Genomic DNA, 19,514 nt, shown 5'->3' on the forward strand with positions numbered 1-19,514 from the left:
CAACAAGATGCACTGGCCAAGTAACAGCATCGATGGATTCAAGCGTGGCAATAGTAGTGAGGTTGGCCCAGGATCATTCTGCTGTGCTTAAGGTCACTATGAGTTGGTACTGACTCAATGGCATCTAACAACAACAACGACATTATTACTGTATGGTGGTGGTGGTGTGCCATAGAGTCAGTTCCAACTCACAGCAATCCTGTGTAAGGTATCCAAGGTTGTAAATCTTTACGGGAGCAGAAAGCCTCATCTTTCTCCCATGGAGTGGCTGGTAGTTTAGAACTGCTGACCATGAAGTTACCAGCCAGACTCTTAACCACTATGCTACCTGAGCTCCTTATTGTGTAGTTGTTTTATTTCTCTTTTCTATTTTGCTAACATTTGTTTTATGTATTTTGAAGTTCTGTCATTGGGTGCACAAATATGATGGGGCTTCCAAAAGTCAGTGAGAAAATGGAATTAAAAGATAATTGGATTTTCCCATGAACTCTTTGGAACACCTTATATTTATTAGGATTATATCCTCTTTTTGGAGTCCTGGTGTGGCACTGTTGGATAAAGCACTAGACTACAGGGTCATTTGAATCACAAGGTAGGCAGTTCAAACTCACCAGCCACTCCTTGGAAACCCTATACAGGGTCGCTATGTTGTTGTTGTTGTTGTTGTTATGTGCCATGGAGTTGGTTCCAACTCATAGCAACCCTGTACAGGGTTTCCGAGGCTGTAGTTGGAACCAATTCAACAGCACTTAACACCAACACAACATCCTCTTTTTTTATTCACCTCCTCATTATACTGCCCTTCCTTGTCTTTTATGATGGAATTTTATTTAAAGTTCATCTTATCAGAGATTAGTATTACCACTCTTGCTCTTTTTAACATTCCTGTTGGCTTGATTTGATTTTTAACTCATTTAGGTACGTGCTACAAGGAAGGGATGGTCACCACCAGAGTTTAAAAGGTAAGATTTCAAGAGCAGTCCAGGACTGCTCAGAGGAATGGACTACTGGTCTGGAGACAGGCTTAGGTGGACAGGGACACTACAGCTATGACCACTCAGTAGGTGTAGGGGTTAGGAATTACAGGTGGAGTTTATATGGAAGACAAGGCTTGAACCATAGTCCCCATTGGCGAGGGTTGAAGGGATAGATGGATTCATGCCTTTAGTCAATAGAAGTGTCAGGGAAGGGAAACCGTCTTCTTCTGGTCACTTTCTAAGGGCATCAGGACCTGGTTGCATTCAAGTGTGAGGAGTTGAGGGCTGCCTGTAGTCTAGTTGGGTGAGAAGGCTATTGCTTCATACATGCCATCCTCCCTTGTGGTCAGGGACCACTGCTCTTGAGTAAACCTATCTCTGGATACTAGTTTCCTCCCTATTTTGTGGGTGCCAGGATCCCTGGAACTCTCATTGTCCCTCCTGTACTTTCTCTCCTTAGTTCTGTATCATGACCTGCTTACCTTGATTCTTCCAGGAATATCTACTGAGTTCCTCTGTTTCTTGTTGAGGATGCTATGAAGTTGGTGAAGCTGTCTTACTATGCTTCTTATCTGGGATCACTGCTGGCTTTGTCTCAGAAATGCCACACTAAGCTGGGATGGTTGGTAGAGTTACTCTGTGTCCCTCCTCATTTACTACATTCATTCAGTTTCTCCTTATATTGGTGTTTTATTCAATTCTTTATTCTTTCTTCTGTTGTTCAGGATTTCATAATTGTCATCTGCATTTGTTTTACTTTGTTTTTTGGGCGTTTGCTGTAGAGGGATGGCATGGTGTGTCTGACTAAGACCACCATCTTGGTTCCTCCCCTCAATCAGCATATCCTTAAATAAACTAAACTACCAGCTATAGAAAGATTGAAAACTAAAACGGCAATTTCTCAGAAAAGGAATATGCTTCGAAACCTGCTCTTAGTAAAATACAAAATTTCTGTTATTTTCACATTTTTACTTTCAACTCTCATAAGGATTATTTCAAAACTTCTTCTCTAGTTATGAATCCCTACTTGTGCTCTAATCTGGTACCATGAATCAGATATAACTCCCTTCTAATTTAAAAAAAAAAAAAAATTCAGAGAACTCTATGTAGTGATTGGATAGTTATTAGGTAGGTAGTTAATTACTTGTTAGATACTTAGAAACACTTTTACAGACAGGGCACTATAAAAAACATTTTTAGGGGCCAGGAATCACATGCTATCTTAATTCCTATGTTTTATCCAATCATGATAATCCCATTTCCCTGGTAAAGTGCCAACCCCTGAGATGGCTGGCAGATACCAACATAGTAATAATAGTTAACCAGCTGTCTCTCACCTTCCACATCTCTTGGGTGTAGAAACCTGTGTCAGCTCTTCCTACCTGCAAGGGTCATGGAACAGCTCTTAAAGGGGCTTCGATGAGGTTCCACTCAACCAACCTTGCTTTAAGTTAGCACCCTGTATCCCTGCAACAAAACTTTCTCTTCACATATGTTTCTTTAAAAATCTTCTCTTTATAAATACTGTCATGAGACAGTAATGTCTCATATTGCAAAAATGGGTGAGGGAGTTCAAGAGACACAGAACTAGTTCTGGGGTATTTTCTTTGAAATAGTCATATGGTCTGGCTTCCACAACTTTGGTATCTAGACCTACTATATCTTGGCATATAAGCCCAAGCTTCTAAAATTAGCATCCTGTCACAAATTACATGTATTACATAAAGAGAAATAAAATGTTCTTATTGGATGAAGAACATAGTCATTCAGAATATATTATATCCCCACCCAAATATTGACTATAGAAATTTCAGGTAGGGTAACTGGGACAATCACATGATTGGGTCAGTCATGAGACCGTGCAACCAAACAGCATAAGGATGGCCATCATTGTCATGTTAGTCTCAAAAGTTGCATTCATAGTCTATTCAGAAAGTTAGAAAAACAGATATGCCAAGATAAGATAAATATTAGATATCTATTTTACAGTACCACATAGTACCACATAGCATCACATAGTACTACCACCATGATGTATCCTTAGAAGTAACATGAAAACATTTATAGCCACCTAGATTAACATAGGGTATGGTGGTGGTTCCGTGGGGGAATTCTCTCCTTCCACACAAGAACTCCTAGCCACTGTACCTCATGTACAGTCAGTCACCTCTCAACTGTCGATGAAGGTTTGTGTCTTACTGTGATGCTCAGCAGGTTCGAATGCAGCTTCTAGACTAAAGTAAACTAGAAAGAAAGCTCTGGCAATTTCAACTTATCAGCCAATGAAACCCTATGAATACTTGTCAGATGTGTAACTAATCACGGATGGCACAGAACTTAGCATTTTGTTCCTTTTTGCATAACGTGACCATGAGTTGGAGGCCAATTCAACAACAGCTAACAACAAATTAATCTACAATTTACAGTATAAGGGGATAAAGTACAACGACAGTATGTGCAATCCATGAAAATGTCTTTTCCTAGGTTTCCTATATTTAGAGGATATTGGCATGACAAAAACTGAATGTAAATTTTCAAATAAGCACAGTAATTTAAAATATTTCCATTCAGATCTGTTAAAACCGGTCACAAAGGTTCCATGTACTAATCCAATTACTAATATAATGTACTAAGTTCCAGCATATGAATTTTAAGGTCTGTACCATGAATTCTACTAACCTCACTAGCTATCTCTGAAGCTTTTTTGGCCCGTTGTATTTCAAGGGTGTCAGTGCCGACTTGCATTCCCTTCCCTTTAATCATTAACTCCAGGTCTTTCTTATATTCTTTCTGTAAAAGACAACATTATACAACATTCAGACACTCCATGGACAAACATTTATCTCCTTCAGTAAAAGTGACAAATGGTTAAACATTAAAACAAAGAAAACATAACTCATTCTGTACTATGAATGATCACCTAGAAACAAAATTTTCCAAATTGCTTATTCTCATTGAAGAAGGGTATGCAAAGCTCTATAAAGATTTGTATTTTAAAAAAGCAATTGCCAAAGTGAGAATATTGGCTGACAACTGTCTTGGGGTTAGGGGCTAAGTGCCAGGGAGTTGGGGTATAAATAGGTTGATGTAGGAGCAATAAAACTGATTTTGAGCCCAGATCATTCAGTAGCTAGCTGTGTGATGCTAGGATTGTCTCTCAACATTTCTGAACCTTGGTTTATTCATCTAAAAATGTAGATAATAATACCTTCATGCTGGATTACTGTGAGAATAAATAAGGCACATAGCATAGTGTTCAGAGTGGGCACTCAGTAATTGAGAGTTTATGTGATACTATTTTGCTATCCTCTTATACTGGTCCTTTGTAATAAGACCCAGTTTATTGGTATTCCTGCCCCCTTTTTGCTATTAAACTGCATTTGACTAGTATCTGCTATGGAGAATTTTTCCACATTAATGACAAGTTATTACAAAATTTTACTCTGAATATAGACTGCACATATCACCACTTAACAAAAGAATTTGTGGAAAAGGTATCCCATAATGACAATGTCAGCCAAAGGTATCTCAGTGGACAACTGTTCTTTTCACCAGACCAGATCCATTTTCCATTTCCCAGCAAAGACTAACACAATTTTCTTTTGGAGAATTGCCTCTAACTGCTCTTAATCCATATACTTTGGGATGGTTTGATTTCTACCTCCTTCCTACTCACATTTTTTAGTTGTACTAAAGTATTTTTAATATCTCTTCTAGCCTATTTCAAAAACATTAATATAGCAAACAAAAATCCACTGCCAAGTCAATTGCAACGTATAGCCACCCAATAGGGCAGAGTAGGACGGTTTCCTAAGGTTTCCGAGGCTGTAAATCTTTTAAACGAGCAGACTGTCGCATCTTTCTCTCTCTGAGCTGCTGGTTGATTTGAACTGACAACTTTTCAGTTATCAGCTCAATGCATAGCTGAATGTAAATTTAAAAAGGAAAAAAAAAAATGACCAGTTTGAATAGTTTAAACCTAAAACACTTAAACTGCTTGGATTGTTGTTGTTGTTAAGTGTCCTTGAGTCAGTTCTGACTCATAATGAAGCTGTATAGGATTCCCATGAAGTGGCTGATAAGTCTGAACAGCAAACTTAACAATTCAAACCAACTTTACTGTCTAGAGCATTATTATCCCACAGCGTCACACCAGAACTCCTAAACTGCATAGATAGTTAATAAATTGGTTGTCATTCGACTCAAACTAAGTCAGCTGGCATATTATACTCTCCAACCTCAGGACACAATGATTAGGTCAGGAGTAGGCAATTTGTTGAGGTTGATCCAATTCTTTAATCAGAATTATGAGAAAACATGCTCGCTGGGATTGAAACTAATTATTAAGTTGATAGCAGGAGCTAGCTCATGGAGCTATCCGTCCAAGAGTGAAGCCAAAAGAGAAGACAACAAGATAAAAGAAAGGGAAACACTGACATCATTTTAATTCTAGCCTGAAGTAAACTTGACATCAGGCCTTTCCCATTCCATGTTGTTGTTGTTATGAAGTGCCGTTGAGCTGGTTCTAACTCATAGCAACTCTGTGTAGGTTTCTAAGAAGCATCTAGTGCATCTAACATTACATGACAGTCCATTTCTTTTGTTGCTTAACATCAGTTGAGTTGTGTTTCTGTCATGCTCAGCCTAACTAGTAGGGTCAGTAGCAGCACAGTTTATTAACATATGGGGACGAATCTTTAATTTTTTCACTGACAAATTCAACTGATTTCCCCTCAAACCACAAAGCCATTATTTAACACCAAAGCAATAATATAACATAAGGATTAAAGGACAAAAGCACCTTGGAGATATTTCATTCCTTCTTATAAAGTTCACATGAAGTGAGTAATAGCCACTTTCATTTAATAAAGAGGTTTATCTAGGTTCATTCAGTAATCTGAGTGGGGCCTAGGGGAGTCTTATTGGATTATGACCAACAGAGCAGGTGAGCTTTATAACTGCAGCTACTGATAGACCACGGTTGCATATGTTCCCAAACTGCCACCTTCATAAACTTGGAAGATCAAATCCAGTCTCATGCAAAAATTTTAGTTTAGGTTGTTGTTGTTGTTGCTATGTGCCATGGAGTCGGTTCCAACTCATAGCGACTCTGTACAGGGTTTCCGAGGCTGTAAATCTTTATGGGAGCAGAAAGCCTCATCTTTCTCCCACGGAACAGCTGGTGGTTTCGAAGTGCTGACTATGAGATTAACAGCCCAATTCATATTCACTTTAGGTATCATCCACATAAAAACTCTTGTATAAATTTTCTCTCAGATGAGGAAAGGGCCATTTTTTAAAATATCACACAGAAAAGGTCACTAAGCATCTTCATTTTGTTTGTTATTCAATGACTAGGGAAAGACTGATAGAAGATAGCAGCTTGCAATCATCTGCATGTAAAAGTTGTGGAATACGCATTATCTGTGAGAAAGATTTACAGATAAGGAAATTAGTTGACTATTCATACATTCTATGTTGTACGTAAATATACTCACCTCACTAGCCATTTCAGAAGCTCGTTTTGCTCTTTGAATATCAAGAACTTCTGAATTAAGTTCCATTCCTTTCCCTCTGATTTCATTTTCCAAATCTTTCTTATATTCTTTCTATGAGACAAGAATATTACAGTTCATTATTTACTGGACAGCAAGTTATCTCCTGTACAGTTTTACCTGCTTACTACGGACCATAGTAGAAAGTATTTCTAGAAAGAATGAATCAGATTGTTTCTTGCTCTTTATTCCCTACAGAGAGTTTATTTTCTCCTCTAATCATGTTTAGAGTGGCTTCAAAACTATCCTTTCTCCCAATATGTTTTGGTATCATATTGGATTTTTTTTTTTTAAGATACCATTCCTTGAAATGGTGAGGAAAATCTTAGGAATGAATACTAATTAATTATTTGAAATGTTTCTTTGAAACCTTTCTATAAAACATTAATAACCCAAAGAATATATTGAAAAAATTGCAAAATCAAAAGGACTGATGTAACCAGAGTGTTTTGGCTTCTTTCTTTTTGTTCTTTTTTTTAAAAGTTCCATTATATTTATACTTTGGTCATGTTATCAGGAGGAACCAGTCTCTGGAGATGGACATCATGCTAGGTAAATGAGGGTCAGTGAAAAAGAGGAAGACCCCCAACAAGATGGATTGGCACAGTGGCAGCAGCACTACGTTCAAGTGTAATGATTTTGCAGATGGCACAAAACTGGGCAGTGTTTCATTTTGTTGTACATAGTGTCCCTATGAATCAGAACTGATTCAATGGCACCTAACAGCAACAACTATATTCAAAAATTTGAGAAAATAAGTAATTTCCTACAGCTTGATAATATATCATTTAGAATTTCACCTCTTTTAATATTTGACTTTGTTGTTGTTGATAAGTACTTTTGAATTGGTTCCAACCCATAGCAACTCTGTATAGGGTTTCCAAGGAGTGACTGGTGAGCTTGAACCACTGACCTTGCAGTTCAAACCAACTTGGAAGTCTATCTAGCACATTAACCTGCAGCACCACACCACAACGCCAATATTTGACCTTAAATAGATTCAAATGTTCCTTATTAAGAATTAAATATAATTTATTTTCTTGCTAATTTCATAAATTTTTTTCTAAGTAATTGTATTACGAAAACAACATCAATCTTATTCCCATACATCTAAGTTCCATTTATAACTAACTTGCAGCAGGAAGATGAAACATCTTTTACTGATAATAAATGGGGTTCTAGTAATTCTAGGGTTCATTTCATGTTGTTTTATGTTTGCCCCGTATAATTAAATTAGTTGGCCCTATGCTTAACTAATAGCCTACTAGCTGTTGCATGTAATTTTGGAAAGAGCTCTGGAGACAGAGAACCTAGGTGGAAGCCAGAGACCTTGCAATTATTTAGTCACATGACCTTCAGGAGACCGTTAAATAACTGAGTCTTGATTTTCATGTTGGCAAAATGAAAATAAAAATAGGTTCTCTGCCAATGTCCAAGGGCAATTAGGGGAATCAGATGAAATGAAGTATAAATGATGCTTGGAATGCTTTAAATGGTTCTGCAAATGTAAAAACCATAAAGACAACACTACATGAAGTCAATTTAAAGCAAAATGCTTACACATCGAAAGGGAACTCACAATTTTATTAAGTCACTAAGAAAACATTTTTCTAATCAGGCATCTCTCTAGCTTAATTAAAAGATTTTAAATCATACTCTTCTGAGGTTTTTCCTATCCTGATTCTTAATCCATAAAGCCCATTCTAAAAGAATACAGGAGAAAAAGCAATAGTATGCTCGCTAAACTCACTTATGGATCTCAAAATAGAGTTCACATGTCACTTGTATGTAAACGAGGAAACAATTTCCCTTTAAAAAAACAAACAAACAAATTATGCATAATTTTAAAATGAAAGGTGACAAGATTAGGAAGTTTCCATTTGCTTTAAATGATTTCCATTTGATTAAAAGGCAACATTGGCCTCCAATTGAGACCTAGCAGGGAGGGAAAAAAATTCTCATTATAAATTATTGTTAGTAGGGAAAAAATTCAACTGCACTTGAACCTAAGGATCCCCAAAAGAGAGGATATAGGTGGTTTTTTTTTTTTGCTTACTGGCCATCTATTCCTTGTCTGAGAGTGTTTCAACATTCAGAAAACTCACAGGAACTGGACATGAGTAAACATACAGTAACAAGAGATTGTCTTCAGAAACTACATGCTTGTTTCAGCAAACATACAACAGTGAGTCATACTGAATTCTGAAAAGTATTTAAATAATATAGGACAATTGCCATTTTCTTATTACAGAAGTTAATGATCATACGACTCTATATAGTAATTAGTTTCTATTTCACTGGTTTAAGATAATTCTTTCAGGAACAGTTTCTTCATTTCAAAAATTCATGATGAACTCAATTCTAACATATTTTCCTAATGTAAGCATAATCTTGTCAAACAGCCATTGAAAGAAAGATTTGAAAGGGATGGACTATGAGCATGATATGTTTAAGTGTTAGTTTTAAGGGCTTAATATTCATAAATTCAACCTATTAATTTTGAGCCTAAATGCACCTTTAAATTTGAAAGTAAAAGCCTCTGTAGAATATATTAAAATGCACAATGAACATGTGTTCCTGTGTTCTGTATGTTAGATAAACAATTTTCCCTAGTTAATTCTTTTCCCTCACTGAAACACAAAACTCTTACAATGTACCATTTTTTTGGGCCTTCAAATGCGAGCACTTAATTTCTTTTATCAGACATCCAAAGAGACTCTGCAGAAAGCAAGCTCATTCTTATATACATTTTACAATACCTCAAACCTGAAAGAATCAAGCTAGCCCCATATTCAAACTATATATGTTTTAAAATAATTCCTAAGAAGTTATAAAATTAATTACTTATAAAACTTCTGAGGTACAACCAAAATACAAAATCAGAGTATAAGTTCTTCCAGAAAATCTGGATAATTCCTTCCTGTAACTGTCAAGGGACACATTAACACACATTTTCCTGTTTTTAATGATATAGAACTTATGAAGTAAAGGTTAAAGTGAGAAAAAGAGTAAGGGGTTAATATCAGAAACACTGAATTAATTGAAAATTGTGAAGAATAGATATCTCCCGGGTTTTTTTTTTTTTATCTATTTCTCATTTAAAATATCTGATGAAAAACTGAAGGCCCATACCTCCTTCAGAAGGCCGTTGATGTACTTTATATGTAAAAATTCTGGAGTCTTGTCTAAATCCAGTGATGACCTTCCTTTAATTTCCTTCTCAAAATTCTCTCTGTAAACTTTCTATTAAATAAAACAACATCATAATTTTAAATGTAGACAATATTAGTGATTATTGAAACTATGTTAAAAGACGAGGTCTCATAACAATTCTGGGGTTTTCAAAAATAAGTAATTCTAATTTTATTACAAATTCTAGAATTCAACCATACAATAGCTAAAGCATACTATTAGAATTCTGAGCTCTGCCAGTAGCTTCAGTACAGCATAAATGATAAAAGCAACCAGAACGGATTTCCTGTAACATTTTAATATGATGTTCACACAACATCCATATCACATAATGTCCTATTTCACAGAACTATCATGAATGTTGGAGTCCAGGTATAGTGCTGTATGATAAGCACTGGACCGCAACGTCGGTGGTTCAAACCTATCAGCCACTTCTTGAAATTCTTACACCCAGTCATTATGAGTTGGAACTGACTCAACAGCACTAACAACAAGCATGAATGTTAAGTAGTACACACCTGTATATAGTTCTTCAGGTACATCCATAACAAGAAGTGAAAGGAAAGTGCTCACAATGACTGTGGAAGTCCAAAATCCATACCCCTATCTACCCCTATGACAACGTCAACTACCCTTACCCATGAATCTCGAAATTCTGGCCTTTGAGATACTTACTTGAAAATCAGTGGTAATGCATGCTTTAGGACTATTAAACTAGTCTCTCTAAATTAAAAAACAACAACAAAAACTTATTCACGTGATAGATTTACCTGACAAACAAGTGATGAAATTTTTCTAGCCAAATATTTTATTCAAATTGTATTACAGATGGTGAAAAAAAAAAAAATCATCTACATGAGATTGTTATTAATGCAAAGTGAGAAGCTGTTTCCAGGTTCATTTTAGACTTATTACAGAGATAGGACTGCTAACCACAAGGTTGGTGGTTCAAACCCTTCAGCCACTTCTTGGAAATCCTATATAGGGCCACTGTGAGTCAAAACCTACTTAAAGGCACTTAATAACAACAGAGATGAGTAATAAGTAAATAAATAAATTCTCACGACCATGAGAGAAGATAAGAGAATAATGTGTCACTTGACACTTTATGTATGGCTATTTGGTGTGGCATTTTGGCATAAAGCACTGGTCTGCAAGGCAAGTTTGAACCACAAGGTCGGTAGTTCGGTGGTTCAAACTCACCAACTAGTCCTTGGAAATCCTATACAGGGCCGCTATGGGTCAGAACTGACTCAGTGACACTTAACAACAAATTAACAGATAATGTATATAAAGCTATGAGAAAATGCCATAGAAATGGTTTATAAATACTAAGTTCTAACAAAGTGAATAGGAAGTTGTGATGAGAACATCATGAATTAAAGGAAATATAGATACACTAAAGAACAATGATGAGAAATCCTCTTCTTCTTTATGGGGAACTATGCAAGATAATACTATAAAAATAGGGCATCTCCAGGTCCCAAATATGTGTGTGAATACATGGGTAGGTAGACAGACAGATAGATAGTATTTCCCTTTTTAAAAAACACTTCTCTGAAAAATCCTAATTTACTAAAGAAAATCTTTAAGGATGGTTGATTATGGACTCGAACTGACCAATATAGAAAGGGGAAAGAAACACCTTTGGAGAGCTGTATTTGTGAAACAGAACACCAAAACAAAAATAAAAAATAACTTTTAAAAGCTAGATTTAAGGATTTACTCTAAAAACCACCGTGATTAATACTGCTAACCTCAGGGTCAGCAGTTCAAAACTACCAGCTCTTCTGAAGGAGAAAGATGAGGCTTTCTGCTCCCGTAAACATTTACAGCCTCAGAAACCATGTACAGGGTCGCTATGAGTAGGAACTGACTCCACGGCACATACCACCACCACCAACATGGCATAAGAAGAAAGTAAGATAAACATAAATGAGGCCATTACAAAAATGTTATTGTTAAGTGCCATCAAATTGGTTCTGACCCATAGCAACACTATACAGTGTGTCCAAGGAGTGGCTGGTGAGTTTGAACCACCAAACTTGTTCAAACCCACTTTGCAGTCCAGCACATTAACCCACAGTGCCACACCAGGATTCATTACAAACACAGTAGTGGCTTTTTATAAAATCATACTTAGCTTTAAATGTATCCTGCATCTCAAGAATATTATAGTTAAGCTTACCTCTTAAGAATAAAACCACCTCTAAGATGATTCCCTTTGTGTCTATTTTGTTTTTGTTTTTATTTTTGTTTTCTTTCAAGTGCCATCAAGTTGGTTCCAACATATAGCAAGTCTGTATAGGGTTTCCAAGGAATGGTTGGTAGGTTTGAACCGCCAACCTTGTATCTCAAACTGCCTTTGCAGCCCAGCATATTATTCCACAGCACACACCAGGATTCTACTTTATTGATCCTATATTTCATGACATCTTTCACATCACATTAATCTAACTTAGGGTTTTTGTGGGGGTTTTAGCATTTAGAGTATAAACTCGGTCCAATGATATTTTCTATCTGAAGATGTCTCTCTCTTCAAGCCCTGTTGAGCAAAACTGTAATTGTTGAGTCTAAAAAGCTAAGAGCCAGTGGCTATAACTAAAATGAATACACATCTCACCCTTTGCAAAGGATAATTCACAACAGTCTCACAGAGTCCCCAGTTTAAATTAATCCCCAAACATACAACCAATGTTGTTGTCGTTAAGTGCCATCGAGTCAGTTCCGACCCATAGCAACCCTGTACAGGGTTTCCTAGCAGCAACTGGTGAGCTTGAACCATCAACTGTGAAGCTCAAATGACTTTGCAGTCCAGCACATTAACCCACAGCACCACACCAGGACTCCTCATACAACAAAGCTGTTTACACCTGTTGGCAAAACAGTTCATCTAAAGTAATGAATTCATTCACTTGAGTGATTTTCGTTTTTTGTTTTTTTTTTATGTTTTCAGCATTTTATTTTCCTTTTGTATCACATAGACAAGTAATGCACAGGACTGGGCAGTGTTTCATTCTGTTGTGCATAAGGTCTCTATGAGTCAGAGTTGATTCCATGGCACCTAACAGCGGCAGACAAATAATGGTGAAAATGAACTGCTAGTCACAGCAAACCTTCAAGTTCTACACAAGGAAGTCGATCTGGGCCGAAACGATCGCTGTTTTTCAGTTCCAAGAGTATCTTTAAAGATACTACTACCGATATGGAATTTGGCTTGGAGAACCTTTTTGCTTTTGTGGGTCCTTCCATAATGAGGAAACAATAATAATAACTAAAGTTTGGTTTTCACAACTTAGTCTGCTTTTCTCCAATGACTTTGAGAAATGGATATGATGTTTATGGTTTTAAGTTTGGAGACTATCAGATTACTTCCATGAGTCTGTGCTTCTCAAAGTGTTGTTACAGGACCACATGCCCATCAGAAATTCCTAGGAGAGTTGTTAAACTATGAGCCCATGTGCTCTAGCAAGACCTACTGAACCACACTCTCCTCAGGCAGAAACCTGGGACTATGTATATCAAATAAGCTTCCTGAGGGACTTATCCACAATCGAGTTTGAGGAATGCCTCCATAAAGGATAAAGGAGAGAGGAAACACTGTAGTCAGAAGATGTATGGAGAGAATTAAAAAGATGGAAAGATCAAGGGGGGAATGTTCCCCTTTGGGAATAAGACAAGGGAAGTGCAGGACAAATAACAGCAGCTTGGAACTGCATAGAAGAAAACCAAATAAAAGTAATATAGCAGGTGGCATGATTATTGGTGAGAACCCAGGAAGCAGGAGCAAGAGCTGGACCAGCACCCACCACCAACCACTGCCATCCAGTGGATGCTGACTCAGCATCCCTACAGGATACAGAAGAACTGCTCCTGAGGGAGTCCAAGACTTCAAATCTTTATGGGAGCAGACAGCCTCATCTTTCTCCTGTGGGACAGCTGGCAGATTTCAACTTCAGACCTTTTGAATAGCACCCCGGTGCTTAACCCACAGCACCACCATGGCTCTTTAAGATCTGGATCGTGAGCACTAAATATATAGGACAGTCTGGAAGCTCAACACCAGAGCTGAAGTCCCAGCCCCATTATAAACCAATGACGTTAGCTGGGCTCAACCACTTAACCTCCTCAGCCTTGAGAAGGGAATATGAAGACCCCATTCATAGGGTAGATCTCAAGTTCAACTGAACAGGAGAGAAAGCACTGTCAAGTCAGAAAAAACCTGGGGAAAAGCCTGGAAAAACCAAAGCAAGCATCCAGGAAATGGATGTCATTCAGCAGGAGTGAGAGAATAAATTGGGTGAGAAAAGAGATTCTATAATGAAAAGATGGGGATTTTAAAAAATCCCAGATCCTAAAATAGTTATTTTGAATTCAGAAACACCTGTATTAGAATCTATGAATCAAGAATTTTAGTTCCAGGATTTGCAGGTGAGAGAAAACTAAACAAATTAGAGTAGAAAAATATCCAAGAAGCTCAAAAATCAAAACTCAGGGAAAGAGGTAAGTAGAGATGGAGGCAAAAGAGGGCCTGGATAAAATTAGGAAAAATCTGAAAAGCTGATCCCACCTTCTTGATTGTGTTCAGAACAATAAAGTGATTTTTGAACTCTATGTCTAACAGGAGTCATGGTATGGAATGGTAAGATAAAGCACTGGACCTCAGGGTCGGTTTGAACCCTAAGTTTGATGGTTCAAACTCATCAGCCGCTCCTTGGAAACTAACTATTCAGGGTCACTAAGAATCAGAACTTACTCAACAGCACTTAACAACTCAATGTCTAAAATCACTTTTTATTCTGTGTTATAGTCATATACTGTTAAGCTTCCAGAGAACAAACTAAGTGAAAGTGCCTTAACAGCTCAGGAAAGTAGAAAGTTTTCTCTGGACTGTAGATCAGTAACAACCGCCACATTACTCCTCTAAGACAGGGTAAAATGAATTAGAAATGTGGCTCTCGTCCCCACCAAAAATAGAGAGAATATAAAGGGTGAGTCCCTTGAAGGGTAAATGGTTAACACTCTTGGCTGTTAACCAAAAGTTTGGAGGTTTAAATCTACCCAGAGGCATCTCAGAACAGAGGCCTGGCAACCTACTTCTAAAAATTCAGCCATTGATTTTCTACTCTGACACACATAGGCTCACAACGAGCAGGAGTGGACTTCATGGCAACTAGTTTTATTGTTTTTTGTTATTAACGTAAAGGATTCATACAATACTTACATAATGTTCTCTAAATGCAGAAAAATCATTCCATTAAAAGATATTGCATTAAACATAAGTTTCTGTAAAGCTTCTTAAGTTTGTCCACGTTTACTAGTTCTGTCAATTCAGTTAAAACAAAAGTATTTACCCAGGTGTTTTTGGTCAAATTCTCCTGTATAGGTTTGAAAAGTATGCTACATGAAAAATATGGTAGAAATTACTATTTTCTCCTCTCTTGTTTGAAGATTAAATTTACCACCTTTGACCATAAAACAAGTCTTAGTAATGTGCCCTCTTCCCAAGAAGATGAATTACATTTCAACAAATAGCACAAATAATATTAAAATTTCTATGGAACTTTCTTGTGTCCAGAACTCAAAATTTACCTATTCCAATGTTATTTGATAACAGAAAAGATGATGCTCACTGAGGTATTGATGCATCACCTACTATTTTTGTCCCTTTAAAGTAATAAACCCATTTACCAACAGAATTTGGATGGGGGCTGCAGACAAAATCTTCTGTATTTGACTGCCAATAAAATAGGGAAACAAAACAACAAATCTCACTGAGATGGAGAGAAGTCAGAGTGAATATTGGCATTATTTTAAGTAGAAAATAAAGTGGAAACATAGAAAATACTCAATCTCTGCCCTTAAAATTTTAAAATTTGTGTCACTGTCTATTGGGAGGTACAGGGATATAGGAAGGAATCAAGTTATAACAGAAATAGGAATAACTCATTATTTTGACCAGGATGTAAAATATTAGCATTTACTGAATGTGCAATTTTAGGTAAGATATTTGATTTTAGTATATGCACTTATAAATTTAAGTATGATACCTACCTTGTATTATCATTTTGAGGATTAAATGAGATGACATATATAAAGTACTTAGCATGTTGGTGTCAGTTCCAACTCACAGCAACACTAAGTTTCCAAGGTTCCCAAGGAGAGGCTGGTGGGTTTGAACCAGTGGCCTTGTGGTTAGCAGTCTAGTGCTTATCTTACAGCACTACACCAAGACTCCAGCTTAGCCTATTACTAAGCAAATAATTCTTATTTGCTAAATAATGCTGCTTTCATTGCAAAAAAAAAGAATCCAGTTATTCATTTTCTTTTAAATTTTTATCTACTCATCATGGTTTTGTGTTGACACAACCTAAAGTGTCAATTTTATAGTCATGGAATATTAGAGCTGAGAGAAACTTTTAGAAGACATCTAGCCTGGTATCCCTATTTTCCAAGACAAAAATTTTAAGAAACCCAATACCCTGAACAATATCTTCAGAGGTGGTACGCTTGGTCTAAGCTGCAGAACCCTGATTTTCCTAGTTCCAGGTCTTGTCTAGACTCACTAGGCATTTGCCACCACTTTTGTTGATTCCTTTCAAATGAAAAGCATCAACTATATGTTGAGTAATTGATAATAAACCAAAGCGACCCACCTCACTTTGCATCTTTTGAGCCTCCTTGGAAGCTTGGTATGATGGTGTCTCCACAAATTCAAGCATGGATTTACCCTTGTTTTTCTCATAGTCTTCTTTGTATTTAACCTTAATTGAAAAAAAGACAGAAAATATATAGAGATCTCAAAAGTTTTGATACAAGCAGAGTAAAATAAAATATAAACTCAAAATTCATCACCCAATTAGGGGGCTAACTAGGTTTTCCGTGGTTAATGTCATACAAAGGAAAGAAGCAACTGGTAGTGGTGGTGGTGATTATGTGCTGTGGAGTCGGTTCCGACTCATAGCGATGCTGTACAGGGTTTTCAAGGCTGTAAATCTTTATGGGAGCAGAAAGCCTCAACTTTCTCCCATGGAACAGCTGGTAGTTTCGAACTGCTGACCTGGCGGTTCACAGGCCGATTTGTAACCACTATGTTAAGGTCAGCGGTTCGAAACTACCAGCCACTCCGTGGGAGAAAGATGAGGCTTTCTACTCCCGTAAAGATTTACACCCTCGGAAACCCTGTACAGGGTCGCTATGGGTCGGAATCGACTCGACGGCACTTAACAACAACAACAACAATGCTACCAGAGCTCCTTCAAGAAGCAAGAAGTATATAAAAATCTTCTGAGGTGATAAACATAATTTACAATCGACTCGACGGCACTTAACAACAACAAATAAAGTAGTGCTAGACCTGGTATAAAGCCTTTTGTTGCATAGCTGGGCTTATCTTGAGATATGTTGTTGTTGTTAAATGTCGCTGAGTCAGTTCCAACTCATAGCGACCCTGTACAGGGTGGAGACACAAATAGACATACATAAAGAACAGCTTTGAATGTCTATTAGTAAATCATAGACAAGAAGGAAGACAGAGGTGTGATTATCTTTCTGCCAGACAAAGGACAGGACAACATTTTCTGGGACTGTTGAATTTTTCCATATACACTAAAGCAGAGACAGCGTTTGTATGTGATTTCGTTTAGCTTCACTATGCATTATTTAATAACATTGTATTGTGAATTATTGACTCCAATGACAATCCTTATCATATTCAAGCTAATAGGATGATTGATATTTTCTATCTACTCATAACAAAAAATAAAGTTATATAATCTTCCAGAATAGCACTCTTTTAGTTAAAAACCTCTTTTTAAATTAAGCTCATAGAAGAGTTTGGGTCATGATTAATTTAATTCAGAAACGCATTTTCATTAAAATTTTAATGTGTCTAGTAACTACCCTGTAATTTAATCACTTTTATATGAGCAATAATGTTAATGATAATTCAATCCAAAAGAAAAATTTCAATACAAAACATTTTCCTTGCTTGTAGTTCAACCTTGCACCTGGATAATTAATCTTCATCCTGAGGTCTGACCGTCATTTCATTAGTTCCTATTCTTTTCAGCTCTGTCTGTTCTCTGATGAAGAGGTACAGCACAGTGAGCAGTGGGCATCAGGCAGAGTCTGAGGTCCTCACTGGGAGAGCAGCACATGTACCATCCATGCGTACCTGGCTCTGGAGCGTGGCATTGCCTTTATGGTGTAGATGTTCCACAGCATCCATGTCAAAATGATACAGCCCTTTATTTTCCTCAAAAATCTTTTTATATTCTCGCTGAAATATAGAACACAAAAATAAATTCAGAATGAAGGAAGCTGATTGATCCCAGAAACTATTACTTAGGAATACAAACTGAAAACACAAACCAAAAAGAGCTGCAAAGCTGTTATTGAGTACCTATCTGCAGCCATCATACAAGATTTCTGAGACTGAGTTAAATAGAAAATATAAGACAGACCAGTTCAGTGTGAGTATCATATTAAAACACTCAAGCTAGGCAGAGGACAATTAGCAGTACACACAACCTAAAAGACACTCACACACCAAGGAGTGGCAACAGAAAAGAAAGTGATGGAATTCATGCAAATAGGCAAGGTGCCAAAACAAAGGCAATTTGTCATGCCCCTATCATAGAACAGGAATGTTTTTAATAGCATCTACAAGAACAGAATTGGGTAGTTTCGGTCTGCTGTGAATAGGGTCGGTGCCAACTCAATGGCACCTAACAACAATAACAACAACAACAACAACAAAAGGAGTCTCTGGGTGGTTCAAATAGTTAAGCATTCAACTACTAACCAAAAGGTTAATAGTTTGAATCCATCCTGAGGTGCCTCAGGGTGATCTAGCAATACGGTCATAACCTTGAAAACCAAACAGAACAATTTTACTTTAGAATACATGGAATCACCAAGTCAGAATTGATTCAACAGCAACTAACAGCAACAACACACACAAAAAGAGAAGGAATGAGCATAAGAAAGAACAAAGGAAATGAAAAGCTGGAGGCAGAGATGAAACATTTTATTTTTAAAAAGCTCAGTCATCAGAAATAGGAGGGGGTAACAAGGAAAATGACAGGATGAGAAATAATTTAATCAATTTTCTAAAAACAAAAGAATAGGAGGTATCAGGGAGGGAAATAGAGTACTTTGCTACATTTTTAAGATAGATCAATTGGATTAAGGTTACTATTTAGATACACAGACAAAAAAAAAAAGTAAATTTGAAAGAGATTGGGATCAATAAAGAAGCCAAGTTCAGCAGCTACAAGGCTTTAGATATAAAAGGCAACAATATAGCATGAATTGCTGCACTGCAGATTGGACACTTAGTTATTCTGCCCTATTTGGAAAAGAAAAATGAAAGTAAAATGGTAACTCTCTAACTCTCAAAGGTACAGAGACAAGAAGCTGAAGTTGGTTGCTCATTAAACATTGATTGAGGGTTTGAGTAACAGTGGCAAGTTTACAAAGAAAACAGGAAAGAGCCCAGCCGTGCCCTCCAAATTCTGTAATCAGAATAAAGGGAGAAAAGCAACCCAGGAAGGTCATACATTTGCTTACATATTAATGAAATCACTTCCAAATTCTAGTTCCTTCAATTGAAAAAAAGATAGTCCCAAAGGATAACAATATACTCAAAAACTTTATCATTGGAGGTGGGGCTTGATGGCAGATCAGGGAGAATGGCAGTGAGGACCTCCGCCAGAGGAAGTATGAAATACCAGACGAAGCAGGTTCAGGAGATGGTCCCAGAACTCTGAACTACATATAAAGGAAT

General features: G+C 37.0%; 1 protein-coding gene across 2 annotated transcripts in view; it reads right to left on the reverse strand.

Moving 5' to 3' along the window:
• NEBL (nebulette) overlaps positions 1-19,514 on the reverse strand; it is a 598,576-nt gene that overhangs the window by 104,009 nt on the left and 475,053 nt on the right. Inside the window, exons 10-14 of one of the 2 annotated variants that reach the window (XM_006869893.1) lie at positions 17,901-18,005; positions 16,381-16,488; positions 9,665-9,775; positions 6,476-6,586; positions 3,657-3,767 (exon numbers count right to left, since the gene is read on the reverse strand). The exons of the other annotated variant lie outside the window; for it this stretch is intronic. Of the exons in view, the coding sequence (XP_006869955.1) occupies positions 3,657-3,767; positions 6,476-6,586; positions 9,665-9,775; positions 16,381-16,488; positions 17,901-18,005 (546 nt within the window). The remainder of the gene's footprint in view (positions 1-3,656; positions 3,768-6,475; positions 6,587-9,664; positions 9,776-16,380; positions 16,489-17,900; positions 18,006-19,514) is intronic. 2 annotated transcript variants of the gene reach the window in all.

The sequence above is a fragment of the Chrysochloris asiatica genome, unplaced genomic scaffold, assembly GCF_000296735.1.
Source record: "Chrysochloris asiatica unplaced genomic scaffold, ChrAsi1.0 scaffold00137, whole genome shotgun sequence".
In the NCBI taxonomy this organism is placed as follows: Eukaryota; Metazoa; Chordata; class Mammalia; order Afrosoricida; family Chrysochloridae; genus Chrysochloris; species Chrysochloris asiatica.